This window comes from Eriocheir sinensis, chromosome 9 (assembly GCF_024679095.1).
Source record: "Eriocheir sinensis breed Jianghai 21 chromosome 9, ASM2467909v1, whole genome shotgun sequence".
Taxonomy (NCBI): Eukaryota; Metazoa; Arthropoda; class Malacostraca; order Decapoda; family Varunidae; genus Eriocheir; species Eriocheir sinensis.
In genome coordinates, this window is record NC_066517.1 from 15493612 (window position 1) to 15513427 (window position 19816).

Genomic DNA, 19816 nt, shown 5'->3' on the forward strand with positions numbered 1-19816 from the left:
AGGCTGTTTTATCTCGTTTTTTGTAGCTTATTTCTGCTTGTGGTATCTCTTCCGTAAATTAAGTGTATATATTTCATCTTGGCTTCAATTTCTAAGGGGTGTTATCAATTTTGCGGTCAATATTTCGGCTTCCCTCATCCTCAACACTTTTTATCATTATCATTATTTCCGGGGATAACTCACTAAATAATATGTGTAAGCTTAACAAAAAATTCCATTGTGTCATGAGAAACAACACTCACTCCATGGGAATACGCAAATCGAAACCGTGCATTTTATCCCCTAGGACGTTCTCTTCTCATAAACCATTCTATTTATATTTCTCTGATCTTTTTACTAAGTTTATGCTTTTAGATATACACCTGTATGTCTATTTATGCAATATTAGCTATACGGCGATTAACCTGAAAGACCCCATGAAAGGCTCCAATCCCAATCCTTTCATCAGTATTTAAGATATGAAAAGCATAACAAAAGGTATAATATTCCCTGTGTTATGCCAAGTTCAGTTCAGTTCAAGGTTTATTATTGCAGATGTTGATGTGGATAGAATGACACATTATTACCACATCTAAAATTTTCAGTCCTAATGTTATTTCTTAGGTGATATTGAAAAGGATAATAAAACGTATCATAAGTAGTATGCTAGTAGATGTAAGAAGGCTTTAATTGTTATGTAATGTTAGAGGTCTTATCGGATATACGCGGCAGTAGATACATTCTGATAAGGCGATAAGTGAAAGTTTGTGTTGGCAATACATTTGGTTTGTTTACATGACCTCAGATGTGTCAGGAGGACCACAAAAACAACAACAACAGCCCCAGGTGAGGCCCACAGGTGCACGGCCAAGCCCACAGGGGTCACAGAAGGTTAATTAGTGCGTAATAAAAAACAAGGATGCCAGACAGGGCTCGGGCGTGCCACCAATGTCATGTTAGGTGAGGCTGTGTCGAGGGTGACGGGAGGGGCAGAGCTGACCAAAAGGGGGGGGGAGGGGGGGATGACAATGTGATGACTCATATTTTATTGTTATCCTACGTTATCAGTGCTGTCATTATTTTTTTTTTCTCTCTTTTTCAGTGTGTGGTTATTTGTGTGATCTTGTTTCCTCTCTCTCTATTTGTATGTATGTAATAATGTCTATCTGCCCGTCTGTCTTTGTATCTCTCTCTCTCACTTTGATTTTGGGGGCAATAAAGTTCATCAGGTGAGTAAAACTTAAGTGTCCAGCATATGTAATAAAGTATGTATCTCCCAGCAATGCGTGGAAGAGGCCTAAGGAAGAGTAGATAGAGATGTCTGGGGTGCTGGAGAAGACCCTGAGTGGCTTGGTGCACAGTGTGTTTGGGGCGAGCAGCAGCAGTGGCAGCATAACTAAGCATGGCGCCGTTGGTTTGCTTGGCCTCAAGAATGTATCCCTTGGCCTCATCACCTTTGTTGAGAAGCTTCAGGCTGCTCAAAGGATATCTAAGCAGGTCAGACCAAGAGTTTCCGTTATTCCTCCAAACTAGTGGTGAATTTCTCATTAAAGTCTCCCATTAAAGCAGACAGGTCATGATTTATATAAAGTTAATAAGGATGAAAACACTTTGGTGGTGTTTTTGTTCTTTCAGGATAATGAATCTTTGTGTCTGCATAGTATGTATGTACGTATTTCAGCAATACTTTATAAGAAGTCCGCCTCCCCCTTCGCCACTCCAGCCCCCCCTACCCCCCAAGACAAGCCTGGGGAACTGTGGGGAACCGGGGTTTGGGGGGGAAGCCAAAATCACTGAAAAATAGGCTTCCAAAATTTCCCTAGAAAAATCCCTAAATGAAGGAAAATTCCCTAACCTCGAAAGTAAGGAAAGTACTAACTTTACAACCTAACAGCTCCCCTCGCCCCCCTGCTAACCAAGGGGGGCTGCGCCCCCCTCTGGACCCCCCACATGTATGATGCACCGGAATTTTTTTTTTTTGTTTGTTTTGGTGGGGAGCATATTTAAATTACTCCAACCGAACTTTACGACCTGCTAATGAGGGGGCTTCGCCCCCCTCCTAACCAAGGGGGGCTGCGCCCCCCCCCCCATGTAGGGAATTTTCCTCAATTTAGGAATTTTTCTAGGAAAATTTTGGAAGTGGGGGGGGTCCAGGGGGGGCACAGCCCCCCTTGGTTAGGAGGGGGGTCGAGGGGGGTAAAGCCCCCTCATTAACAGGTCGTAAAGTTTGGTTGGAGTAGTTTAAATATGCTCCCCACCGAAAAAAAAAGATTTTCCGGCGCATCATACATGTGGGGGGGGTCCAAGAGGGGCATGGCCCCCCTTGGTTAGCAGGGGGGCGAGGGGGGCTGTTATTTATAAAGTTGAGACTTTCCTTACTTTCGAGACTAGGGAATTTTCCTTCATTTAGGTATTTTTCTGGGGAAATTTTGGAAGCCCATTTTTCAGTGATTTTGGCTTCCCCCCCACAAACCCCGGTTCCCCACAGTTCCCCAGGCTTGTCTTGGGGGGTAGGGGGGGCTAGAGTGGCGAAGGGGGAGGCGGACTTCTTATAAAGTATTACCCGTATTTCTTGCCCTCCAGAAGGAGGACTGACACACACCACCTAATATCTCCAACGTATTTTACAGGAAGAAGAGCATTGTGTGGAACATGAGAGCCGCGAGTGGGTCAAGCTCGTCTCCTCCCCTGGAGTGAGTGGCGCAGTAGTGGCGGATGTGTTGTGTCGAGCCCTTGTGGTGGCAGCACGTGGCTACTCCCTCCCCAGCCTGCACATCCATGCTATCAAGCTAACTCAAAGCACAAACATCCTATATAAAAAGATTGGTGTGTATCTATATGTTGATGCGAGATTTGTTATTTATTCTTTTATGTATTTAGGAAAATTCTTCATGCTCAATTTTCATGTTTTTTAAACTATATATTTCCATGTATTTTTCTTGTCAAAACTCAACATTCCATCCTCCATCATGACCACCAGGGGTTGACAGATGATGCCTTGTATCATTTGCTCAGGAATGGCCCAATGAGGGGTGTTGCAGTTTATAGATTAATTTATTGGGTTAAATGTTTGTTTTAATGTTCCCGATAAGATCAAGCAATAAAAATATATTTGTAACAAGAAAACAATTCACCAGGATTTTTATCTTCATTTAATACCAATGGCATAACATAGCTCTTAATTCATACTTCAAAGCAGTTCTCCGTTCTCATTCTTTGTATTTTGTAGGGTACCTGTTCGTGAGTCAGTCCCTGGGACCTGGGTCAGAGCTCACTTTGCTTCTAGTCAACACAATTCAGCGTGATTTAGCATCCCCTAATGCACTCCACGTGGCAGCATCCCTTGCTTCCCTGCCCACCGTGCTCACACCAGACCTCACCCCAATAGTCATCCTCGCCCTCACACACTGCCTCGCACACCAACAGGTACTGAGGGCAGTGGCAGCTTTTGCTTTGCTGGTGTTAAGGATATATGAGGGATGCTGGTGTAATTTGTTTTGATGGTAGCATGTCTTTCCTCACTCTATTGATGGAGGAAGGATGAATATGCAGAAGGGTATGAGTCGTTGCTATTGTCTTTATTTTGATTCTACATAACATTAATTAAAATACATCATCTAAACTCCCTCTCCTTAAAATTTTAGTTGGAGAAATCATAAACCCTTGTTTTCGTTCAGCTTACTGATTGAAGCAGTGATATTTGATACAAATTGACACTTCTACGAGCAATTAATGAAATTAGTTTGGCTAACAATGACTAATGGCTTATTGCATTACTGTGCATCACCAGGTGTACATAAGGCGGCGTGCGGCAGCTATGGTGGGCGTGGTAGCAGTCAGGTGTGGCCAGGAGCTCCAGGAGACAGCAGGTGACCAGGTGCCTCACCTCCTCCACCTCCTCACTGACCAGGACCCAGCGGTGGCCCTTGCTGCTGTGTCTGCGTTGGCCAAGGTGTACAAGGTACCATGCTCTTGTCTGTGATGCTTGTTGTGTGGCCTATTTGCTGTCTTATCCAGCCATGTTTTTATCTATTGCATGGCTTTTTTTCTTTCTCTTATGTAGTCTATTTCATATTTGAAGTGTGACCTTGTTTTATGACTACTTTGTGGACTGATATTAAAAATAGATTTGAGGAATGTTTAAAATCCTACTGAGGTAAATTCATTACCATAGGCATCTTAACATTTCCCTCTTTTGAAGGAAAAAGGAAAACAGTAGAAGACTTTCACAGCTTCTTAAGTTTTCATTAAGACCATGTCATCTACCATGCAGGTGTGCAGTCAGAAAGCATCTCTGCGTGACCAGCTGGGCCGCAGTGCTTCCCACCTCCTAACGCAGGCTCTCAATGGTACCCTTCCCAAGGACTACCAAGTGAATGCCCTGCCTGCCCCCTTTGTGCAGATCCAGATGCTCAGGTGACAAAATGGGACACTAAAGGGTTGCTGCACAAAAGTTGTTTGTGCTATATCACAATTACTGTAGAAGAGTAGCATCTGCTGTTTGGTGACAGAAAAGTTTGGGTAGCTGTATTTTCAGCCATTTATTCTTCATTCAACTTACTCTTGGTCTCCTTACAGGGTTTTGCAGCAGCTTTCATCAAAAGAATGGCAGGTGCCTGAGGAGGTGATGGAAGCAGTGAATGAGGTGCTGAGCCAACCCTGGGGAGGCAAGGAGATGGCCTTGTATGCTGTGTTGTTGGAGTCTGTGTTCACAGCTACAGCGCTACCCTACCGTGGTGAACAACTCACCATCAGCATACTGAAGGTGGTGCTGGGGTGAGTTTGGGGTGCATCTTGCATAGCAGTGTAATTTACTCACAGTCTAATCAAATGCTGGACTTGTGATAACCAGCCAGTACCCTCCCAGAGAGAGCTTTATAGCTTGTTTGTCCATCTATGAGCAAAGATGGGACCTCATGCACTGCACACTCCAATCCCCCTCGCTCAGGGAGGACAGTTATTGCTCCCTGTCAGAAGAAATACCTTGCAGCCTGAGCAAGGCACAAATCACAGTCAGTTGCATTGACAAACTGAGACCTTAACCACTACACCATGGGAGGAGTGTGGGTATAAAGTGATGTTTGGATGACTTAGACTGATGGTTTTAATAATAAGCAATTCTGGGTTAATTTCAAAGTCAGTCATTGCCTACTTACTAAACATATATTGTTTATGTATATCTAAGCAGTTCTAAACCCTTTCATTGACAGACTGTACGTAGTATATAACTATAATCATCCTTAGAAAGTTTTCATAAACTTTTACCATCTCCAAATGTGAAATGTTTCTTGCTTAATCTTGTAAAGGTTTGTCTTTTTTCTGCAGCTTCCTGAAAAGTTCAAATGTGGACCTCAAATACGTTGGGTTGAAGGCTCTGGCCAGCGTGTTTTCGGTGCTGGAGGAAACCCTCACACCGGGCCACCTGGAGGCTGTGCTGGATTGTCTCTACCACTCAGACCAAAACCTGCAGGCCAAGACACTTAAACTCCTCTGTTCCATGGCTAATATATATAATTACCAGGTAGGCTTTGTTCAAGTATTATTTCCCCTCTTAACTATTTTGTTTGATATCTAAATAAAAAAAGGCAGATCAATTAGAGGAAGGCCACAGTTGAAGTATTTTTTTCTGATCTTCACCCAGGCTGTTTGCACTACCCTCCTGGAGTTTTCTGGACGCATCAAGGACGAGGCCACACAGAGGGTCATTGTGCAGGAGTTGGCAACCATCCTGGGCCAGCACTGCCAGGATGTAGCATGGTGTGTGGAGGTGGTGTCTCCTGTCATGCTCACCAACCCCAACCCAGACAAGAGGATCATTAAAGCACTCATTCAAGTCATAGAAAGAGGTAATGCTCATCAAGACTCTCTATCACCACTCACTGATTCCAGTACATATGGAATAAAGGAATGTTTGTAATCTTAATCGTAATGGCTGGAATACATTTGTGAATTGAAATGATTAAGTGGGAATTTCGATTGCACAGATGTTGATAGATTAAATGACTAATGATGGATTTGGTTTAGGATTTCAGAATGAGCAGAGAGTCCAAGCATCAATAGAGTCATCTCAGGAGCTGCTGTTGAAGCTGCTCAGTTATAACTCTCTCCCAGAGGCCTTTATTCTGTTGGTTGCATCAGTTCTCAACCTGCACTATGCCCGAGATCCAAGACAGGTCTCCAAGTACTTCACGGACACATTTTTGGAGAGGCTCAAGGATTTTAGTCTTGGGGAGAGTGACATGGCAGTCTTCCAGTGCCTTAAAAACATCGGACTCAATGACGAGAGTGAACGCCCTGAGATCCTGTCCTTCCTGAGGCCGTACACAGCCAATGGAAGCTGTGATGCCGCACTCTTGCAAAGGGCAAGTGAGATTTGCCGCTGGCTGACCAACCCTAAACTGAGTCTGCGAGTTCTTCAGAGGCAAGAGAACATCCTCAACCAAAGGGTGCCCGTGGACCTGACCCTCAGCTTCCTAGATGGGTATGTGGTGGAGAGTCTGGAGCACGGTGCCACCCCTTTCAAGCCCTTCACCAGTGAGGCCCCAGGGCCCACCAGTCCACATGAGGCACCCGACACCCACTGGGGCAGCAGCACCACCACTGGCTCTGATGATGGCCGCTCCTCCACCAACACCAGCCTCACGTTCACTAGTCATGGCAGCACTCTACTGAACAGGTATCAGAACACAGCACCAACATATGAATTCCTGGTTGCTTCGACTCATCTCTCTATCAATGCCTTTTCCATTGACTTAATATCTCCTTAACCCTTTCCATCCGTGATGCAGACGTCGGAGTCACAGTATCGAAAGGGTCAAGAAGAAATGGAAGAGGATTAATCCTCTTCTAAACCTCTCAATCCTCTTCCATTTTCTCTTTAGAGGTTTAGAAGAGGACTAACCCTTTCCATAAGGTGATGCCGTCGGAGTGAAGGGGTTAAAGAGGCTATGGCAAGTCTCCACCTGCTTGTGTTGGCTTAGTGATTCCATATTCATATGCTCTAGTCCCTGCTCATATCCTCTGCCTCTGAATTATGCTAAAATTTTGTCTTCTCATTTTATAGGGGAATCCACTTGCAACTATTATATCTACATTGTTCCTGTAAATACACCTTTTAAAATCAACTCTTTCCTTTCTCTTCTCCAGTTGACCAAACCACCTGGGTCAATGCCTGATCACCTCAACCATTCCATAAATCACCACTTTACTTTCCTCATCTATGCTAAACCTATCTGTATACATTTTCATTTAAAAGATCTTGTTTGGATTATCCTTTCCTTGATTTTTTTTACCTCTGACTTATGGAGAGAGGGAATGGACAGGATGGAATAAATGTAGACTTTCTTTTGTAACCTCCCCTATAAGGAATAGTCAGAGGTGTTAGGGGGATGAAGGATCTGTGAGGTTGGAATAATTGGTCACTCCTTGGCTTGGCAGAGGCAGCAGCAGTATGGTGGTGCCCAGCCGCCGGGTGTGGAGCACAACTGGCCGTATCCGCCAAGGGTCAGAGGGCGAGGACTTGAACCGGACCCGTAGTGACCCGATGTCCCCCCCAGAGGGCTTGCTGACTACTCTCCTGAGGGCCGGGGAGGATGAGGATGAAGACGAGGTAACAGAGGGAAGTGTTGAGATGGCCGATGAAGCTCAAGAGGACCGGTGCGAGACAGAACAAGACAAGACACCTGACCCTCGATCCCAACTGACTCAGGCACTGCTGGCTGGCCTAGGCATGGCGAGGATAAAGTAGTGACCCTTTGTGTGTATGTGTGTATGTATGTGTGTTGTGTGTGTGTGTGCTGCTTGCTCCATGTGATGTCATTTAATGGTCCTAGATTTTACTTGTGTGTGGTTTTCTTGTGATAACTGTTGCCAGTATACATTGTAAAGCTCCCTTTTGTACTATATGAGACTTATCTGCTTGATACTTATTATTTTATCAAGTTTACATATTTTCACATAAATAAGATTGGGAATTTTCTTTGTGTACTGTTATTTTCATTAAATTTTTAATATATTTAATTCACATTAACTTATTTTCCTTAGATATATTTAAGTTTTTAATACAATGAGTAGCAATCTAACCAGCTTGAGGAGGTAAACCCAAGTTGTTAGTGAAAAAGGTATCAGTGGAGTGTTAGTGGAAACATATTTTTGCCAAGGGAAGACTTCCTTTGGTTAACCTAGAATAGGAAGGACATCATACTGTTCTACACTAAGGCTACTCAAGTAAATCCCAAGTATAACTTTGATTCCTGTATTTTCTTCCATTTAAAGAATAAATGTACATTAAAAAGTGAATGTTGAAAGCCTAATTCAAATAATGGTGTAATATTTTTCCTTAAAAAGCATAACTACAATATTTTAATTGGCCCTGAAGGAACTGTATACACTGCAACTTTCACAGAGTACTGATAAAGTTATGACTGAGTAGGACCTAAAAGTGGGAGGGAACTCTCCTTGTATATCAAATACTTTATTAACTTACTGATGACTTTATACATATGCACATACGCAGCATGGAAATGGTTGCTTTCCAAACATTACATCTTACATGATGATGGTGAGCCATATTTCTGGAATGAGGAAAGATAAACCTCATAATTTTTTCTTTACCCTCTTAATTAAGGTTATATAAGACACTTAAATTAGGCTAACCTATAAACTGATCTCCCAACATCCAATCGGTGTCTGTGATCCTTAGGTAAGCAGGAATGAGTGAATAGCTGACTCATATATCTTCCACTTAGTGTGAAGGATTATGTCCACCAAACCATTCAGGGTTTCTTCCACAAGATATATCAAAATTTCCACATTTATCTTAACTTTTCTTACTCATAACTGAAAGCAACATAAGTAAACAAAATACTACACATACAAACTCACCCACCTGCATGACTAGGCCACCCAGCTGAAGTGGTGATCCTCAGGGCCTCTTACTCCTCCGCCTCCTCCTTGAAGCGGCCACCATAGAAGGGAATAAATTGACAAACAGCCTTCCAGTCTGTCACGTACAGCCCCAGACCTGCTGCTCCTGCTCCAAAGCCAGCCAGTGAGGGAATCCTGAAAGACATTGGTGCTCATGATTTTTCATTGAAGAAAATCCAAACCTATTATAAGACATTCAGCAAAAAGTGACTAAACCAAGCTTGTGGAGAGCCTTTCAGATAGCCATTAGCTGACATCTTTTCAGTCTTATTAGATATCAAAGAGCAATCACACAACTGGAGGAAAGCAAAGGTGACATGCATCAAGAATGAAGAAAATAATAAGGAAAAAGTAAAACAGGATAAGTAAAATTAGGCACCACAGGACTATGAGGCCATAGTCTGAAGGTCAATAAACCATATTAGTGCAGCTATTTGCTGAGCCCAGTTTGGAGTGGCTGTTCACAGCAGCAGTGATAGACAACAATTTGTTAGGCTATGTTAATGGTGGAGGTCCACTCTAGCTCATTTAATAAATATTTTTAGTTTTAGGAAATTTGACCCTATAAAAGGGTACCCAAGGTTGTGGGGAACAGGCAGGGAGGGGTGGTCAGTGGAGTGCCCCAGGGTTCAGTTCTTGGTCCACTTCTATTTCTTCTATATATTAACTTTCTTACTCATGACATTAGTTCCCATACAAAAAATTTTGGTGATGACCTTAAATTGTATATTTCAATTGAGACTAACTGTGTGCATACTGCTCACCAAAACATGGCATCTTGTCAAAGAGATATTGATAATCTTTACAAAGCTGCATTGTCTTGGGGTTTATCCATGAACATTAATAAATGTGTGGTTGTCAAATTCCAAAGGTGGACCGTGGACTTGTCGGGTTTACCGGCCTCTGGTATGTATTATCTAAATGGCATTCCTATTCCAGTTAAAGATTCTGCAATGGACCTTGGGGTTAATGTTGATTCTTCCTTAAAATTTCACCAGCACATACAGAACGTCGTCCAGAAAGCAGGTGGCATGGCTCAAAATCTACTTAACTCTACAGTTAATCGCGATGCTTCCTTTCTTGTCCCTATTTATGTGACGCACATTCGGCCTTTACTTGAATATTGTTCAGCTGTGTGGAATCTGGGATATATTACTGATCTCAACTTACTTGAGTCAGTGCAGAGACGTTGGACCAGGAACATTAGAGGTATGGAGCATCTAAGTTATTCCCAGAGACTGAAGGCTTTGGACTTCTACTCTGTCCATGGTCGGCTGCTACGACATGACATGGTAAAGTATTGGCAAATATTTCACGGTTTCTGTGCTATTGCCCCCAAGGATATGTTTGTCAGTCCACCTCTAGGCACCACAAGAGGCCATCAGTATAAGGTTGCACACATAAGAACTGAATTAGAGATCCGCAAGAGGTATTTTGCTGTGGAACTCTCTTCCCCAGCATGTTGTTGCAGCTAATTCACTCTCGGCATTTAAAGCATCCCTTGCTGCTTATCTCGGTGACAGACTTTTTACATTTTAGTTTATTCATTTACATATTATTACTTGATTATTTACTTTGCTGCACATGATGCACAATTCCAGCTCTGTCTATAGCACATGTATTTGTATGTAAGGAGGTTACTGAATTAGTCGGGCTGGCGCATCAGCAGAGTGCGGCTTCCTTTTGGGCCCTGTGTCTACCGGGTTCTGGGAAGCCCACCAGGTGAGAGAACCAGGTGAGAGGAGAGATAACCGGTGTGGTGCAGCCCTCGGTGACCCCTGCCTTGTACAGGGTAGCCCTTGCAACGTTTACCGGCTACCAAAACCTGAACAATATAGTCTCCGCGTAGACTCATTCAAATCATGTACATGTTTTCTAATAAGGGAAAGCGGCAGCTTTTCGTACAACAAAAAATAAAAATAAAAATAACCGCCGCAACCGATAAACGGGGTTAATGATGCAATCCTTCCTGACGGATAATACACACGATTATGTTGTTTCCTGAGCTTATATGTTACTAATGTGGGTCATTTAGGGGTCCCTTACCACAACTGGAGCTGTTGGACTTGCCGCGCCCCGATGGGCAGCATGGAGAGGATCTTATTCATCATTTTGAGAGTCGAGGAGACTTCCAGAGGCCGGAGAGTAGTATGGCGGATGGTCGCTCAGCTGTTGGACGGTGTTGGTGCGCCTGTCCTGATGGTGATGATGGTGGCGAGGGTGCATGAATGGCCCATCCAACGGCTCTACTGCTGGTCAATTTAACAGCCTTCTTGTTCGTATTCTATTTACTAATTGCTGTAAAAATAATAATAAAACATCGGGAAAGGTTGATTTAGGTCTGATAGACATTTAAATCTACAACAATTTAAAGGTTCTCAAAATATATAGGTATAGCTATACCAGAGATCCTCTAGTTACTTATCTGTGGTTACACAGCGTTCCTATCCTAACCCTAGCCCCGACCAAAGACAAGGAGAGCTTCTTCCTTGACCTTGACAGTAGAAAAAAGAACGATTCGATGCTTCGAATGGTTCCTATTAAGGATGTTTTGCGATTGTTATCTTGTGATAGACAGCGGACCGTAGATGCCTATCTATGCCTCGATCTGGGAAGGCTAACTTCTTGAACTTCATTAATTCCCACGCACTGGAACCATGGAGGTAAGTGCTTGGAGGCGAGTCTCAGGCGACACGATCCATGGTCAAGATATCATTAGATAATGCATGTGATTTTTTTGCCACTTTACATCAGGAACATTACTTCCACAACCTCCTTCTTAACCACCACTTCCTCCCATACACCCTATAACACTCCTTCCTCCTATACACCCTATAACACTCCTTCCTCCTATACTCCGCAAGGGCCGCAATCTCCTCTTCGACCTCCATAACCACCACTTCCTCAATCCCTACAATCTCCTCGGCCTCCACAACCTCTTCTTCAACTCGATCCTCTTCGTCGGCCTCATCCCTCCCCCACCCCCTAGCTCTTTCTCGGACTCCAAAGCCTTTTCCTCAACCATCACAACCTTCCCCTCAAACCCCATAACCTCCTACTCGACCTCTACAACCACCCCCAGTTTCTGCTCAACCTCCAAAACCTCCTCCTCGACCTCCACACCCTCCTCCTCGGCCTCCACAACTTAACCTCCTCACTACACCTCGATCTTCGAAACTACCAACTTAATTTTAGCTTACGAATCCCATATTTCACTTTAAGTACTCCAGTGAAGGACTTTAAACTCTTCTTCCTACACAATAGTCACATAGACTTCATTGCGAGGCCAAGACGTCAGCGAGAAGTCGAAGGTTGGACGAGCCGAGACCCAGACCGAGCCCAGCCCACTAAATGAACAGCTGTGACGCAATAGCAACAATAACAACGAGTCCACAAGACCCTCTACAAGATGTTGGACTTCTTCGCCGTCATTACCAAGGGCGGCCTGGTGCTGTGGTACTTTCAGGATGTGGCACAGCAGCTCAAAACCTCCATAGATGCCATAAATGCCCTCATCAGGAATGTGGTGCTACAGGTACGCAGGCCTATCTGATAACAACCATTTTTTTCCTTGGGGGGTTCAGGGATGAGAGTGAAACGTTTTGCCTTGTATCTAGCACTCACTACCAACAATGAGCTGGCTTGTAACATGCTAGCGTGCCCAAAAAGGTGATATATGGGGACTTATAGGGTCAGTAGCATTTGTATGAAAATGTACAGAGCAAAATGCCTCCGCACCATTTATTACCAAAACGTTGTGGTAAATTTCCATACTGCGCTGCTCTCACTCCTCTCGTGGGAAATTTAGGCCCCTGAGCATTTGATCTTTAAACACTATAAAGATTATACTCCTTACATCAAAATTTAGCAGATAGGGCATGTAGCACTTAACTGATCGTAACGGGTAAAACGTGTGTGGAGCCATGATAGCTATAGACTGAGCCTTAGTACTTCACTTATTATACTAATACGATTTCTGTTAGGTACACAATCTGGTAAATAAAAAAATGGCACCTGCTTATATTTTTCAGAATCCTTTCACACAAGCTGATGAATAATAAAAATAATAATAGTTTTATTTCACCCAGCGGCATATATAAAAAAACAGGACATGTAAACGAACGAGATCAACTGAGATACATATATGCTTAAATATTTGACAGCTTATAATTATATATGCGTGTGCACGGCACATTTATGCACAATCTACACGAACAGAAGGCCCAGCCACTCCTGCCGCATAGATCCACATACATAGGCCGAGCTCTGTCTGACGGAGGTGATGATGGAGTTCCCAGATTGTTCCGCTCTACTCATACTGTATGCGGCGTGGCGACGCAGCACAGCCAGACAGTTTATCCCATGCCCGGTGAAGGCTAGGGATGAGCTAGTCCATCTAGGAAGCCCCAGAAGCCGATTGAGGATGTCGTTATGACAGACCCTAAGACGGTATATGGAGGCATCCCTATACAGCGACCACAACGAGTTGCAGTAGAGAGAGTAGCAGTGGCTCCTGAACTCCAACTTCACCTCTGTGCTGCAGAAAGAGAATTTCCTCAGCAGCGTGTTGCCGATGACAGTGAGCTTGGTGGTCTGCTTCTTGATGTCAACCAGAAATATAATAAAAATTTTGAGGTATCAAGGGGGTGGATCCCTCATGTAGAGAGGTTAAACGTATGGGAAGGAGTGGTTCCTTAGGGTCCCTGAGACATGAATATATATTATTTTGTAACCTCTCAATGGGGGGGCTCTCCTCTCCTTCATCCAGGAAAGTTTTACTGTTTCTGGTTGCTTTCATTGTTCCTGTGACTATTATTGTTTGTGTCAAAAACTTTTCAACACATTTCTGAATTTAGCATAAGGCATGTATACCTAACCTAACAGCCCCGTGATCTCTTGACAGGAGCGGGGAGGGATGGATATATACACGCATGGGAATCTTGCCTTAAAGCAGCAGTTAGACAATGAGTTTGACTTGCTGTTTGTGGCGGTGTACCAGAATATACTCCAGCTGTCGTATGTTGACAAGTTCCTCTCTGATGTCCAGCGCGAGTTTAGGGAGAGGTACCGAGATGAGCTGAAGGAGGGACTCTACTACCAAGTTATTGCTGTGAGTTGTCAAATCTTTTTTATTGGAGTCTTGTAAATCATTATCTAGATTTAGATATTTTCATTAATTTATATTGAAGGTTAGAACACTTTGGTTTGGCCTTTTTTGGTTACATGATCTGTATTTTCTTTTCTTTAATTCTGTATGATTGAGTTACATTTGGGAATGTCTTTGAACTACTTCCCTCTTTCTCATGCACCCTTGCCCCATCTTGCAGAGTGGAGACTTCAAGGATGACTACCATCGCATCCTACATATGGCGGAGGCGGAGACGAAGATGGTGAAGGCAGAGATGAAGAAGCCGCGCAGCTTCCATGAGTCAGTCAAGGTACCGTAACTAGACTCCATCAGTCCAGTACAGGTTTTCCTTTAATCACTCTGCCATGCAACTGAAATTAGCATTATGACTTTTCAAGTTTTACTTTACGTCTCTCTGGGTGTCTCAATTCTCTTGTTATTCATGACTAGATTTTTTATACATTTTTTCTTTTCTTTTTTGTAGTCCACCAAGACTGTGAGCTCAATGATCATGCGTGGAGGCAGTGACCAGCAGCAGCGGCAGCAGCAAGCAGCAGCAGCTGCTAAAAGGGCAGCAAAGAAGGAAGGTCTGGACACTCTTTATATTAGCTAAATTGTTATTGCTTTGCAAATATAAAAGCTGCACAATATTAGAATAATAATAATAATAATGCTGGTGGTGGTGGTGGTGAGGGAGGTGATGGGGTGATGGATGGTTGTGGTGTGGTGTGGTTTGGTGTGTTATTGGTGGAGGTGAGGGTGGCAACAGTTGTTGCTTCAGTAACTTTTCATGCCAATTTAATCTTTCTCTGCTCATGCCCCCTCTATCCCTACTTATGCCATCTGCTTTTGCCTCCTTCTTCACCTCTTCTGCATATTTTACAGTGCTCTTCCTTTGCTTATGGTTAAGGTGGTGAAGGGCCTATGATGCTGATAAATGGCTTATTTTTTTCAGACAAAGCTAAGAGAAAGGACATTGAATGTAATAACAACAGTAAGTACAGCATTATTGGGACGAGTGTGGCAACAAACCTTCCTTTTTAGTGTAGTCTTTTGACAATTTAACTGCAGCTTAATGACTAACTTAAATCATTTGGTAGAGTGGTTTTTCTACACTAATAATGTAGTAAGTACTCTCATAGCTTAATTAGCCAAATAATTCTGTATACAAATATTCTGTCTTGCAAACTAATCAATACTATTTTATAAAATGAATTAGATATAGACATATTTCTAATACACTGTGTTGCTGTGTCAGCCTAACCACAATCTTATCTGTGCAGGGAAAGAAACACGGGTAGAAGAATTAGAAGTAGAAGAAGAGGAGGAGGAGGAGGAGGAAGAGGAGGAGGAGGAGGAGGAAGCAGGCAACAATGTGATGGTTAATGGAGGTGGAGTGGAGGAGGTGAGTCAACGTGGTTTATGCACACCCAATAGATTAGTAAATTATTACCTAAGTCTGTACAGCCAATGATAAAAGTTTTGCTATTTTAGATGGAATGAAGTCTTGCTCACAAGTTCAGATGTACTTATTATCAATTTTATTTCTTTAACCTTATTACTCTGAAAAAATGGCACTGTTACTTTTGGTGACACAATAACTATTGTATTACCGCGTTCGGCAGCTTGGCACTGCCACAGAGGCAAAAACGCAGGATGAGCTTGATGCAGAGACAATGAGGAAAAACCGTGAGAAGTTGTTTGGCAAGCGAGGCACTCCCAAGGCTAACAAGATGGACAAGGCCAAGAGCCCCAAAGCCAAGGGCAAAAAGGTGAGGATTTAACAAGAGTGACATTTATAGAAATTGGCATTATTTCCCCCTAAGTTTCATCTTCGTCTCACACAGTAACTGTCAATAAAAAAAAGATGTGCAATAGACCCCTCTCATTCCAGGGTAAGGAGGCAACAGTATGGGATCTCTGTGGCCAGGACTCTAAGAGCCTGGACTATTCTTCCAAGAGTGGGAATGGCAGTAACCCCACACAGTCTTCCCTGCGTCCTGACTTCCTCCCTGACCAGTCCCAGGTAAAGGCTTCTTGCTGTCCAGCCTCTCTTAGGGGCTTTGGATGTGTTGTAATGTTGATTGTCATCTTCATTTTTTTGTTTTGTGTGATCATTCTGAATATAATTTGATAATCTTGAGATTTATGAGACTATCAGTAATCAGATAGATAAAGGAAGAGAAGCTCCACTCCCTTTGCTTATTTTGTGAATGGTGGTCAAATACAATTCACCAAGTGTAAACTTCCTCATATAAAGTTCTAACCCTTCAAGCCATACCCACATCTCCACAGATTGGGACACTGTCGGGCAACCTTCGTGGAATGGACATCCCCAGCGAGAAGGAGACTCGGGACAAGAAATCTCAAGGTGGGGAATTGCTGCCTCTCTGTGCTGTCTGAAACAGTAACTCTTAAATTACTGAGTGAAGTACAAGGACTACATTAGACTACATTACATTCATTCATTAGACTACAAATCTGAGGAAGATGAATGCATGGAGGAGGAAAAAGAAATTACTAATTAGTCTGAAGGAAAGAGAGAGAGACTTCACCCTATTGCTTTCCACAGGTGGCGTTTTCTCCATGTTCCGAGGGTTGGTGGGAGGCAAGACTCTGAGTGAGGCTGACCTTGAGCCTGTCTTGGAGAAGCTGAAGGATCACTTGATTGGAAAGAATGTGGCAGCAGAGATTGCTGGGAAGCTGTGCCAGTCAGTTGGCAAGAAGCTGGAGGGAAAGGTGTGTGCTTTTGTCACAGTTTTTCTGCTCAAGAATGAAAAATTTCCTTTTAAATAATAAAGTAGCAGCAAAATCTGAAAATAAATGACTTTCCTCTGTGCCTTCTGGATGTAAGATTTTCTACACACCTTATGATGATAATCATTCTGGAAAGCAAGCCAGTTCTCTCATCTTGCTTCTCATCCTGGCCTAGGTACTGGGCACCTTTGAGGGCGTCACCACCACCGTGCGCAACACTCTCACAGAGTCCCTGGTGCAGCTCCTCACCCCCAAGAGGCGCCTGGACATTCTCCGAGATGTAGTGGAGGCCAAGAAGACTGGCCACCCCTTCACCATGGCCTTCTGTGGGGTGAATGGTGTTGGCAAGTCAACCAACCTGGCCAAGGTGATTTGGTCATATTTTTTTTAACCCCTAGCATAACACCAAGTTATTGTTTACTTGACCTGCAATATGAAATATTGAGGTTAGGGACTTGGACCTTTTTCACCTGTGTTTTGCCTAGAACATTCACCAGAATGATCATACGGGCTTTCTGACTCCTCACTTTGCCTCTGTGAAAATGGGTTCATATGAATATGATAATATTAATGATAAACAACAAAAGGAAGTCTTAATACCCATGAAGCAATATAAAGTTCATAAGATTCCAAGGAACAGATTTAAGGAGAGATAATATGTAAGTCATCTTTCCCACTTTTACTCCATCCAGTTTTGTTTTATACTCATTGCCTCCCCTCCACTCCCAATAGATCACATTCTGGCTGGTGGAGAACAACTTCCGAGTGCTCATTGCGGCCTGTGACACCTTCAGAGCAGGTGCTGTGGAGCAGCTGCGCACCCATATGCACCACCTCAACGCCCTGCACCCCCCTGAGAGGCACAACGGCCAAGTCATGGTGCAGCTCTTCGAACAGGTGTGTGTGTGTGTGTGTGTGTCTGTCGTCTACCAATCGTTCTTTTACTATCATAATTTTCCCCATCCCCATCCATATATTAATACATTTCTCCTCCCATAAGGGCTATGGGAAGGATGCTGCAGAGATCGCACGCCATGCTATTGAGTTCTCCCGCAAGAATGGATATGACGTTGTACTGATTGATACTGCCGGACGTATGCAAGACAATGAACCACTCATGAGGGCCCTGGCCAAGGTATGGGTGTTGTCTAGATGGAATATATATGTGTGACTTTTTTGATTAACTATTTATGTGTGGGTGAAATACACCTAAGGTTGATGCTGAAAATGTGGTATTAGAGTAGCATTTAAAAAAAGGAAAAAGGGAGTGGGAGAGAATGTAGTGGAGAGTCTTCATCAGTGATTCTTACACAGTTTCACTCATGATATGTTAAAATAATATGGTAACAATTTGATGATGTATTGTTTGTTCTGATTGGTTTATGCATTAGAAAACAGTAGTTGGATTAGTGTTTCGTAAGTTCAAAATGTATTACAGCTGATTTTGGTGAATGAGCCGGACCTGACCTTGTTTGTGGGCGAGGCTCTGGTGGGGAATGAGGCAGTGGACCAGCTGGTAAAGTTTAACCGTGCTTTGGCCAACCATTCCACCAGCAACAACCCCCAGATAATAGATGGCATCCTCCTGACCAAGTTTGACACCATTGATGATAAGGTGGGTTGATAACTTACTTTTATTAATCTCATCTTTTGTGGAGCCTTATTTTTATTTATTTATTTTGGTCTGCAGATTTTCCTTCATCTTATTGGATATCTCCACTAACCCTTGTTGGTATATATGATATTTTGTTTTTGTCAGTGTCTTATTAGTTCAAAAATCAGACTAGGAAGTAGATTAGATTAGTCTTGCTTGATCCTTTCTCAAAATAAGATGCGGGAGCCTTTTCTGTGGTCCTTTCCCAAAATAATGCGTAGAATTTCTAACAGCGTCCCAAAAATTGTATACAGCAATGTTTTCACTTACTTTCTCAAAATATGAAACAGCAACCTTTCATCAGACATTTCCCTTGTTCACAGGTCGGTGCTGCCATCTCCATGACATACATCACAGGTCAGCCCATTGTATTTGTTGGGACCGGCCAGACCTACACTGACCTGCGCCAGCTGGATGCCAAGGCTGTGGTCCATGCCCTCATGAAATAGGATAACCTTTGGCTGTGACACAAGTGTTCAATATTTATGATGTCTTTTCCCACTCAGGTTTTCTGAGAACTACACCATTTTTCAAGGTCAAAAGTATCAGTATTTATACATACTTATATGTATTACTGTCATGAACAATAGTTAAATGTTTCCTCCACATATCCTCTGACAAAGCTTTCCTGTTGTCATATTATATAATATTGCCAGTGTTTATAAAATGTAGCTATATAGGGAAATGATAGAGGTGGGGGGGGAAATAAACCCCTATGAAGTGGCAGGACAGTGTCTAAATAAAGACACAGACAACCCTGAAGATGGGATCTATAAATGGGAATAGTGAAGGCATCTGCCCAAGCCTTCCCAGGAGGTAGGATCACAGTAGGTGTAGTTGGTAAGAGACATTTCACTGGCACTTCAGTAAACTTTAATGTCTGTTCACTAATACTGCATCACTATATTCAGTGGCAGGAATACTTAAGTGAAGTTCTCGGTAAATGTTTGTGGGAAATGTCTATGTAAATGATCTTCTCAAGTGTATCTCAAACTACCATTTGTTGGTTTGTTGCCCATTTTTAAGTCCATGATATGGTATGTTACTCAAGGAAAGTGTATAATGAACTGCAATATGTTTGTGCTCAGTTGCACTCCTTTGGTAAATGAATGACAATGATATTAAGTAATGATTTGATGCATTGGTCTTGGACTTCCTATTATCATAATATGCATCATTCATTTCTTTAATAAAGATAATATATAATAACTAATATGTATCTATATCCTTGAATGCATCCACCACAGAGGTGATCAAAAGAAATTACCAGTGTATTCCAAAATAGATATTGATGACATTGCCTGAGTTTTCTGTTGTAAAATTTGTATATCAGAGTTTAGGTCAAGGTGGATAAGAAATATCCCTAAGGCAAC

The 19816-nt window shown here is 42.8% G+C and overlaps 2 protein-coding genes and 1 long non-coding RNA gene across 8 annotated transcripts; 2 read left to right on the top strand and 1 right to left on the bottom strand.

Moving 5' to 3' along the window:
* Window positions 1-658: 658 nt before the first annotated feature.
* LOC126995958 (AP-4 complex subunit epsilon-1-like) lies at window positions 659-7998 on the top strand. 3 transcript variants are annotated; one of them, XM_050855887.1, is made up of 11 exons: window positions 659-825; window positions 1260-1476; window positions 2610-2805; window positions 3209-3405; window positions 3770-3940; window positions 4253-4395; window positions 4558-4755; window positions 5305-5500; window positions 5621-5825; window positions 6004-6655; window positions 7417-7998. In XM_050855887.1, the coding sequence occupies exons 2-11, from the start codon at window positions 1297-1299 to the stop codon at window positions 7724-7726; spliced, it is 2448 nt and encodes an 815-aa protein (XP_050711844.1). In that variant the 5' UTR covers window positions 659-825; window positions 1260-1296; the 3' UTR covers window positions 7727-7998. The 3 variants fall into 3 exon arrangements, with proteins under 3 accessions (XP_050711844.1, XP_050711845.1, XP_050711846.1); XM_050855888.1 differs by having other exon boundaries at window positions 821-939; XM_050855889.1 differs by lacking the exons at window positions 659-825; window positions 1260-1476; window positions 3209-3405 and having other exon boundaries at window positions 2658-2805.
* Window positions 7999-8436: 438 nt separating this feature from the next.
* LOC126995961 (uncharacterized) lies at window positions 8437-12135 on the bottom strand. 2 transcript variants are annotated; one of them, XR_007750849.1, is made up of 4 exons: window positions 12121-12135; window positions 10951-11202; window positions 8867-9039; window positions 8437-8552 (listed from the first exon to the last, which is right to left on the bottom strand). It is a non-coding gene; the product is annotated as an uncharacterized LOC126995961 (long non-coding RNA). The 2 variants fall into 2 exon arrangements; XR_007750848.1 differs by lacking the exon at window positions 12121-12135 and adding an exon at window positions 12105-12119.
* Window positions 12136-12211: 76 nt separating this feature from the next.
* On the top strand, window positions 12212-19652 carry LOC126995960 (signal recognition particle receptor subunit alpha-like). Of its 3 annotated transcripts, XM_050855892.1 has the most exons (16): window positions 12282-12439; window positions 13123-13483; window positions 13808-14014; window positions 14232-14342; window positions 14517-14619; window positions 14988-15026; window positions 15316-15437; window positions 15658-15804; window positions 15927-16058; window positions 16328-16403; window positions 16605-16771; window positions 16965-17156; window positions 17522-17686; window positions 17790-17924; window positions 18228-18404; window positions 18767-19652. In XM_050855892.1, the coding sequence occupies exons 2-16, from the start codon at window positions 13478-13480 to the stop codon at window positions 18890-18892; spliced, it is 1905 nt and encodes a 634-aa protein (XP_050711849.1). In that variant the 5' UTR covers window positions 12282-12439; window positions 13123-13477; the 3' UTR covers window positions 18893-19652. The 3 variants fall into 3 exon arrangements, with proteins under 3 accessions (XP_050711847.1, XP_050711848.1, XP_050711849.1); XM_050855890.1 differs by lacking the exon at window positions 13123-13483 and having other exon boundaries at window positions 12212-12439; XM_050855891.1 differs by lacking the exons at window positions 13123-13483; window positions 14988-15026 and having other exon boundaries at window positions 12212-12439.
* Window positions 19653-19816: the final 164 nt, after the last annotated feature.

Excerpts from the sequence above, each read along its gene's own strand:
- LOC126995960 (XM_050855890.1), top strand. The coding sequence starts at position 12,314 with ATGTTGGACTTCTTCGCCGTCATTACCAAGGGCGGCCTGGTGCTGTGG. Across the intron at positions 15,805-15,926 it reads CCAAAGCCAAGGGCAAAAAG|GGTAAGGAGGCAACAGTATG; the intron begins GTGAGGATTTAA and ends CTCTCATTCCAG. Across the intron at positions 16,772-16,964 it reads GCAAGAAGCTGGAGGGAAAG|GTACTGGGCACCTTTGAGGG; the intron begins GTGTGTGCTTTT and ends ATCCTGGCCTAG.
- LOC126995958 (XM_050855887.1), top strand. The coding sequence starts at position 1,297 with ATGTCTGGGGTGCTGGAGAAGACCCTGAGTGGCTTGGTGCACAGTGTG. Across the intron at positions 5,501-5,620 it reads CTAATATATATAATTACCAG|GCTGTTTGCACTACCCTCCT; the intron begins GTAGGCTTTGTT and ends ATCTTCACCCAG. Across the intron at positions 6,656-7,416 it reads GGCAGCACTCTACTGAACAG|AGGCAGCAGCAGTATGGTGG; the intron begins GTATCAGAACAC and ends TTGGCTTGGCAG.